Here is an 8,504-nt window from a genome sequence, read left to right as displayed (position 1 = left end):
TGCGTGCTACTCTACTGAGCGATGAACAGATTTGGCCCTGCGCGTCTAGAGGCTGAAGCCAGGCCACCTGGCTCCAAACTTCATTTCCTTAAGGCCAGAGAGAATGACATTTGCCCATGGATGGTGTGAGACTACAAGGGTTAGCCTTTGCAAAGGGCTTGGTGATCCCTGAGCGCACAGCCCTGCGAGAGTCCTAAATGCTACCAGTGCCGTCTGGTTGTAGATGCGTGTGTCTGCGAGACCGAGGCAGGGGTAACAGAGGAGATCACTGCTGTCTGGTGATATCACGTGGGAGCACGGGGGAATTTACTCCTCCTCGCTCTAGGCTCCCCTTAACCTCCCTTCCCCACCTAGAATACGACAGCGAGGAGTCAACACCACTTCCCCAAAAAAAGCAAACGCACCGCAGGGAAAGGAGGCTGGTGAGCTCATGAATCACTGCAGTTGTACCCCGGGGCCTCAAAACCCTGCGAGAGCAAGGAGCGTCTGCACACCTGCCATCCTTTCTCCGGGAGGTGGGGCGCGTGCTCTCGGCCCTCTTCGTGCAGAGGTGTGGGAGGAGCACTCAGCAGCCCCAGCACATTTGCAAGCTGGTTGACGGAGTTGAGGCAACTCCCTTTACTGGCAAGAACAGACACGGAGCACAAAGCTACAACGCCAGCGCCCCCAGGCAAGCCAAAGCATAGGTGACCGAAGAGCTGGAGGGATGCGGGTACAACGAAGAACAGAGAAGGACGCTTTCCGAGCCCTGGAGCTTCTGAGAACGCAGTGTTCGTAGGTCTCGGCAAAGGTGGGGAAGCCCAGCTGGGACTTTTGCCAGCCTTCAGCTAAAGAAAATGGCTTTAATACCAGGGCAGGGACTCGGCAAGCAGGATCCTTTCCCAGGGACTGAATAATGCAATGAGCAGTAGTCAGAGACCATTGCAGAGATGCGCTCGGTCTTTGGAGGAGGAAAGTGAAGCGAGACGAGACGCCGGGTTGAGGAGCAGGGCGAAAGCCGGCGGGGAAGATGGACAAGTTCCGGATGATCTTCCAGTTCCTCCAGTCCAACCAGGAGTCGTTCATGAACGGCATCTGTGGGATCATGGCCCTTGCCAGCGCCCAGATGTACGCGGCCTTTGACTTCAACTGCCCCTGCCTGCCGCACTACAACCTGGCCTATGGCCTGGGCATCCTGTTCGTGCCCCCGCTCGTCCTCTTCCTGCTGGGGTTCGTGATGAACAACAACGTGTCCATGCTGGCGGAGGAGTGGAAGAGGCCGACGGGCATGAGGCAGAAGGACCCGGCCGTGTTGCGTTACATGTTCTGCTCCATGGCTCAGCGGGCCATGATCGCGCCCGCGGTCTGGATCTCCGTGACGCTGCTGGACGGGAAGTGCATCCTGTGTGCATTCAGCACCTCGGTGCCGGTGGAGAAGCTGGGGAACCTGAGCTACACGGGCCTGTCCGAGAAGGAGATGAAGAGGATACTGGCCCGGATCCCCTGCAAAGAGATCTACGATGGGCAGCAGCTCATCCCCAGCGAGGTGGCCATCAGATACTTGCGCTGCATCTCGCAGGTGAGAGAGAGGGGCCAGCGCTAGCTGCCGAGTGATGCCAGCGTGTCTCTCAAGCTAAGCAGGGTTGGGTGGGAGATCAAAACAGGTACTCTTCCCTTAGTCTACACTCAACCTAGCTCCAAGCCAGTGTTGTCTTTGCAAAGCTGGGGTGGTTGCTTGATAATGAACGTGACAGCCTCAGTGTCTTGGCCATGTCCCAGTATGATAATGCTTCCCTAAGTTTGCGAGGTTCAGCTGCTTCCTCCCCTAAACTCACATATTAAGCAACCTGCATGTTCTGTTCTAAAGCAGCTGCATTTTGGCAGTGGGTAAATGACCCCTACAAGCCCTGGGCTAAGTTCAGCCCTGGCACACGGGGGAAATTCCCACTGACATCACCGAGAGCTACAGCTGCCTGCCCAGCCCTGAAATGCGGCCCTGCACCTGTCATGTATTTGGGCAGCTTTTTTCTCTCACAGAGTCCAGGCAATGTTCAATAGATTATACTGGAGTAGTCTGAGCAGGAGATCTGGGGGGGTCCCTGTGGATAGTCACCCCCCGACACACTGACTCCTGGTCCACCCAAAGTTTAAACCAAGTGGCTGGCAGCGATCTCCCCAATCCCTCCTAAACTCTTCAATCCACAGGTGTTAACAACCAGGTCTTCTTTTTAATGGTCTTGATGTTGCACTAGTCAAATCGTTCTTGCTTCTGCAATTTTGCCATCTGTTAGCTGCCCCCGGCCACATAGCTCTTATTTCACAGCCCTACAGGACTGCTTTTAACTCTAGCAAACAAAATTAGCTCAGGTGAACATGAACTCAGGTGTAGAAATAACTTCCAGTGATGCACTGGGATGCACTGTCAAGATGCTCAAGGCGGCTAGGTTTTGTTTTTATGAATCTGAAAAGCAGATGTCCATTTAATTGTAATGACTACATGCCATACGCACGGCTTCCCAAACGCAGCACGTCTAATCCTGGAGCAGCCTGGCACGATAAGGGGGAGACATACTAGTTCCCTAAAAGTCTTAATCCCACCCTCCTATATCCAAGGCAGAGAAGTATTATTATCTCAATTTTTAGTAGAGACATGGAGGCAGAGATAGGACAAGATCACGAGGCACCGTCCTGGGTAGAGATGGGGATGGAGCCTAGATCTTCGGTCCTGCTCAGAGCTCTGGAAAGCATTCCCACCAAGGAGCAGGGTCAGCACCAAGCAGACTTACAGACACAGTATGGGGCTGTCACACAAGGGCATCTGGGTCGGACTGCATTAAGGACGCATATCCATCCCAAAAAAGCCAAGCTTGCTTGGCCTGGGGCTGGCGGAGTACAGGCCACATAGGCCTTGATGCTGTTCCCAGATTCAACCGCTCTGCAGAAAGCCTGTTTGCCATTGCTCACTCATGCTGGATGTGACCAAGTCCAACAACTTCGCAAGGAAAGTTAGACCATGGTAGGATGGAGGGCAGCATTGGCAGCAACCAAAGCCAATAGAAGGACTACAAGGCCTTGTTCGTCAGGGCTTCCCATGAAATGGGATTGCACTGTTTGGCGAGTCAAGCACCGATAGAGGCAGTGCTCGGAGACAGGACACCAGGCTAGATACTCCGTTTGGTCTGGTATCACTTATGATAATTGCAATACAAAACAAAAGCCGGGGAGGTCCAGAGAGCTTGTGCCGGTGGGAGATCAACTAAGGCCAACCCACGTCAAAAGCACAAGCACGTGTAGTTGTGTTTGCACGATTTGTCTCGTTTGTGCGCCCTTCTCATTTGCAATGTAAATGCAGCCAAACGATAAGTGACGCCAAGCAAAGGTGCCCACGTCAGTAGGCCTGCCCTCCGCTTGTTTGTTCCTGGCAGTTTATGAAGGATGCAAATTCCCTGCAGCTCGGAGGCAAGAGCCACCCGACAGTCCAAACAGGACAGTTTGTCTTCAGCGCTGGCATTTCAGTTCTGGCTGCTCTGCTGGTTTACGAGCTGCGACTTATCCCTTCCAGTCCCTCTGCGCTCGCTCGCTCGCTAGGTTAGCAGTGCTCCGAGCCAGGCGGGGGATTGCCTTGTGCACCAGCGTACCAACACCCACCTGGAATATAGCAGTCACTGCTGCCATGCAAGTGCAGCCACCTGAAAGGCCATGGCAATGGCTGGAGACAGAGCTCGTACTCCCAGAAGCCCAGGTCCTTGCCATTGGAGCTGAAGGGGAATCTCCATTAGTGACTAGCCGTGCAGAGCCCATGACACACACACACACACACGGAGTATTTCTGACTCCAGTCAGCAGTACACGTATGCAATAGCATGAGGGAGACACCTGCCAGCTTTGCTACGGTAGAGCCTGGCTCTACTCCTGGTATAAATTCCGGTTGCTAATAAACTTCATTAAAAACGGCAGTCTACCACGGCTAAGCATCAGCTTCCGGCGATTCAAACAGCACCTGCCCCCCTCTGCTAGCTCAGGGGAGCAGAGGAAGAGGATGAAGTGGTGACATGCACAAAGAGACCCTGCCAGCAAACCGGGGCATCCCGAGAGCCCCAGGCCAACACCAAACCCCTAAGCACCCCACGGACGGACGAGTCTGAGAGTACACCCCCCGCCCAGACTCTCCACTGCTCCACCCCATAACGCATTACTGGTATGAAAGCTATCTATGCTCAATCCCGGGCCAGAAAATAGCAGAGCTCCCCAGCTCGGGATGAAGCTATCCACAGGGTCTCTATGGTACTTCCTACCAGATCGAGAGGTCTAACTTGCTGTGATACACTGGGATAACAGGGCAGCAGTCGACCTAGTCTTTTCTTTCTAGAAAAGAAGTCTTTCTAGCGAAGAAAGCACAAGGGCCCCAGAGAGCTGCCTCCCTGCCCTCGGGCCCAACGAGACCCCTCGAGGTTGCAGTACAGCGGTTCTCAACCTTGGCAGACTCAAGGCACCCTCAGAAAAGGCCGGCTCTTAGCTTTTGCCGTTTGTTTGACCACAGAAAAAATAACGAAGCAATTCTTTTGTTGCAGAAAACTCAGAAAGACCGTAACAGATCAGAAGGGCTTTAATCACTCTGGATGCCTATTTGCAATCTCCGGGTTTGTTGCGTGAACCACATTCGCACACCTAAATCTGCCAGGGCACTTGGCTGGGAATCGTGGGCAGTGGGTTTCATCTCTACGCAGGCAGCAGCTGCCTCTTTAATGTCCGTAGTGCTGAGGCTCTGGGAAGGAGATACGGACTCCCCCACCTCCCCAAACCCGAGTTATTTGCAGGTGCGGAGGTGCAGCGGCCATTCGGACTCGCCCATATCCTCTCTTTTCTCTTCCCGCCATACACACCGTGGCTATAAGGGGACATTTCCTCTCACTCCAGTCACCTCCGGCTCGAAACGGTGCCGATTCAGTCCCCGATGACGGAGATGTTATCTACAGGGGCTTTGCTCAATTCATGCCCGGTGAAACCTGCCAACAGCCTTCTCCCCCGCTATAATCAAAGCCATGCCCTACCCGCCTCTCCCCACCCATCACCTCTTAAAAGGCAATACCGTCCCAGCCTGTATCATTAGTCTGACACTTAAATGCTCTCCAGTTTGTTTCTCGACAGGCAAAGGAGAATTGTGGTTATGGTAGACCCTTGTCCTATATTTAAAGGTGCCCATCTTATTATTAGAGAGGGACTTGTCTGGCAGGGATTTGTGCTTCAGTCCTGGGTTTTTGCAAGGCCCTGCTCTCGGTCTTCCGCCCTGTGACCAGCTTGGTTTCCCTCTCCTCACCCCTGCAGGCTCTGGGCTGGTGCTTCGTGCTGCTGATGACCATGCTGGCGTTCCTCGTGCGGTCCCTGCGGCCCTGCTTCACTCAGGCCGCCTTCCTGAAGAGCAAGTACTGGTCCCACTACATCGACATCGAGCGCAAGCTGTTCGACGAGACCTGCACGGAGCACGCCAAGAGCTTCGCCAAGGTCTGCATCCAGCAGTTCTTCGAGGCCATGAACAAGGACATGGGCATGGGGCACCCCCACCTGCCTGAGAAAACCCCCTCCGAGGCAGGGGAGGAGAAGGAGAAGCTGCTGGGCATCACGGACCAGGGGACCATGAACAAGCTCCTGAAGAGCTGGCACAAATGCAAGCCCCCTCTGTGCCTCCACCAGGAGCTCTTCCAGAACAGGAACGGCTGGGCTGGCGAGAGCCAGCCGCTCGGTCCCGTCAGCCTGCCCAAGAGGGAGATCATCGCCTACTACAGCAGAGTATGAGGGTGGGCTAGGAGTAGCCCAAGGTTTCTCTTCCAAGGGAGCCAAAGACCCGCAATCAGTCCAGAGCCCTCTACCCAGCCCTGCCTCGGTGTGCTTCGCTAGCCGAGCAGAGACAGAGACCCCGACCCCGATTGGGAGTGAGGGGCGATGGAGATAGGAGAAAGGAGAGCGCAGGGAAGACGAGCACCAGGCGTCCCCCTTCCACAGCAGCCAGGTTTGTGGGTGCAAAGCCACGTGGCCATGCCATTATCCCTTGGCACGCCCTGTATGCTGCAGTCCCAAATCCAGATGGCTTTGCCTCCTAGCTACACAGGCTACAGCTGCTCCCTGCATCTCCATGTGCAGCTGGTAACCTCCCCCTGGATTCAACAGCCCTCCCCTGTCCCCCCAAAACAACTTTGTTGTGCAGATGGCACCTCTGACGTAGGTCTCGGGGAAGCCCGTGCACTACGGGCCAGGATGTGGCGGTAGCAAGAGGGGGGCTGTTTTGTGTCCGTTGCTAAGGGCAAAACTACGAGACTCCCGCAGCGCTTCCTTCCCTTTCACCGCATGCTCTTCTCCATCTAAAAAGCAGCAGGAACATAAAGCACCAAGTGTGACCAAACTCTCGGCACTTAGGCAGTATTATCAATAACCCACTGAGGGCACGTGCCTCTCTGCACGTGCCTCTCTGGTTTTAAAGCATGAGCTATGAGAAAGCATCCAGTCTAGTGACCTAACCTCACCACTTACTAGCCGAGCTACAATCCCAGGATCGAAGCTCAAATCCCTGCAAGACGAGTCCCAGGGCCCAGAGGCCACAGGAAGCTTTCAAATAAGTCTGAGCAAAGCATCTGTGGGTGTTGCAGTGAATTAATTAACACATACCAGATGCAACAGAAATGGCTCGTCTGTGTGTCACTGGTCCTATACGACTACGGGCTTGGGGAGATTCTCTTTTAAGTCAGGCAAGTTGCAGCAGAAGAACCAAGTCCTAGCCGGGCCGGGCCAAAGCGTCCAGCAGCTCTGGGACGCGGCAGAGACACAACCCAGAAGTCCCAATGGGCCAAGAGTTTGTTACTTGGAGATTTGACTCCGCTTCCTTCCCATCACGAAGAGCCTCACAAACTGATCTTGTAGCATAAGGGCATTTGTTGAAAGCCACTTGAATAAAAAAAAAGAAGAAGAATAAAAGGTATATAGGCTCACAGATTACATCCTGGGCTTTTTTTCTCCCCGCACCGAGCTGGAGATGCAAAGAAAACGGTTTGCATCTGATGAAGCGAGCTGTGACTTGCGCATCTCTGATTCAGCTAGTCTAAATGGTGCGTCTCTACCCTGCCTGCAGCAGTTCGCTAGCATAGAAAAGCCGGAGCGCGACAGCATTGCGGGGTTACTTTTCCATCCAGGCTGAAAGGAGTTCAAGGAGCAGTTTTACACCACTGCTAATGCCCTCAAAAGGTGCAGGCTGAGAGTTCATACCACATGCAAGATATGAGAAAACCATAGGGTCAGAGATGGCTCCATATTCACCCACTCCATACAGAAAACCCAGACTTCTGCAGCAAAGGCACATTAAGGGATATAACAGGAGCACCACCCAACCCCAGGCACTACAATTCCTACATAAAAGTCATCACATCACTCACCAACGTTCGCACCCTCATCACTTTTTCCAAATTATTTTTTTCTCAGTCGCATCTCTTTGCGATTAAGCATCCCCTGGAAATCTTTTCTACCCACCTTTTTATAGCAACAAAATACAGTCCAGCAAGACCCGAAGCGATTGTAGAAGACACAGAGGTATTTGTGTCTGGCTTTAGGGAGGGACACGCAGTGGCAGTGATAGGTGCCGGAGACTATCCATGAACAGATAGGTAAGTGCAGGATTAGTGGGTCTGACTACAGGGAGAAGAGTGCCAGGTGTCACAGTTTTAACACTGATTTTGCGCTCAGAATTAATCAAGGCACCTGCCCAGAAACAAATTGCTGCAAAGCTCCACCAGCAAAGCCAAGGCAATTACAAGAGAAAGGCTGTTTCCATACTTATTATTTTCAGCCAAGGGCAGCTGTGATCCACCAGACTGGATCGTGCTGACTTTCATCACAGTGGTTATTAGCCTCCAGGATTAGCAATGCTCCCCCCTCCCAGCAGATCCTTTAGCATACTGAAGACCCAGCCAGTGCTGGCAAAGGGAAACTCCTTCCTTTTAAATCTGGCCCCCAGCCTGACCTGGCATCACATTTGTGGCCATCACAGCAACTTTTCCCACAGGCAAGGAGCCCAGGTTCAACAGGCAGGACCCTACCCTTCCACCCCAGGGTGTCGCACGGGGGAAATGGAGTATATGGGTCACTAGGTGCAATGATTTCAATTCAAGGGTCTGACCCAGTTGCTCCCTGATAGCAAGGGGCTGGACCAGAAGGTCCCTACCAGTCCTGGGCTCCCAGATCCCAGTGCCTTCTCTCCCTAAGCATCCCTTTAGCAAAGGAGCATGCTGTCCCGGGGAAAGGTGAGCAGACACCCCGTTTACCTGGGTCCTTGCTCCATAACCGCTCTCCTGGGTGCAAGCGCACACAGCCCAGCCAGCTCCAACCTCACCCTCAAGGATGTCTCCTCTCTCCCAGAGCCTCTGAACTGGAGGGGAGCCTTCAGCTTCACAGAGGAGCAAGCTGACAAAAGTCCTCTCCACCTAACCCACAACTTCGCTCTTCCCATTGCACACCTGCTGAAGCAACCCAAGGATCCCCCT

General features: G+C 53.6%; 1 protein-coding gene across 1 annotated transcript; it reads left to right on the top strand.

Annotated features, from left to right (window-relative positions):
* The first annotated feature begins 1,009 nt into the window (after positions 1–1,009).
* CALHM1 (calcium homeostasis modulator 1) lies at positions 1,010–5,815 on the top strand. The gene is made up of 2 exons (XM_006021317.2): positions 1,010–1,558; positions 5,305–5,815. The coding sequence occupies exons 1-2, from the start codon at positions 1,010–1,012 to the stop codon at positions 5,770–5,772; spliced, it is 1,017 nt and encodes a 338-aa protein (XP_006021379.1). The 3' UTR covers positions 5,773–5,815.
* Positions 5,816–8,504: the final 2,689 nt, after the last annotated feature.

Source organism: Alligator sinensis, unplaced genomic scaffold, assembly GCF_000455745.1.
Source record: "Alligator sinensis unplaced genomic scaffold, ASM45574v1 scaffold61_1, whole genome shotgun sequence".
Taxonomy (NCBI): domain Eukaryota; kingdom Metazoa; phylum Chordata; order Crocodylia; family Alligatoridae; genus Alligator; species Alligator sinensis.
This window is presented reverse-complemented; position numbering and strand designations above follow the sequence as displayed.

What these genes read in the sequence shown, in the direction of transcription:
- CALHM1 (XM_006021317.2), top strand. Translation starts at nt 1,010, where the DNA reads ATGGACAAGTTCCGGATGATCTTCCAGTTCCTCCAGTCCAACCAGGAG. An exon ending in ACTTGCGCTGCATCTCGCAG is followed by an intron (nt 1,559 to 5,304) that starts GTGAGAGAGAGG and finishes TCACCCCTGCAG; the next exon opens with GCTCTGGGCTGGTGCTTCGT.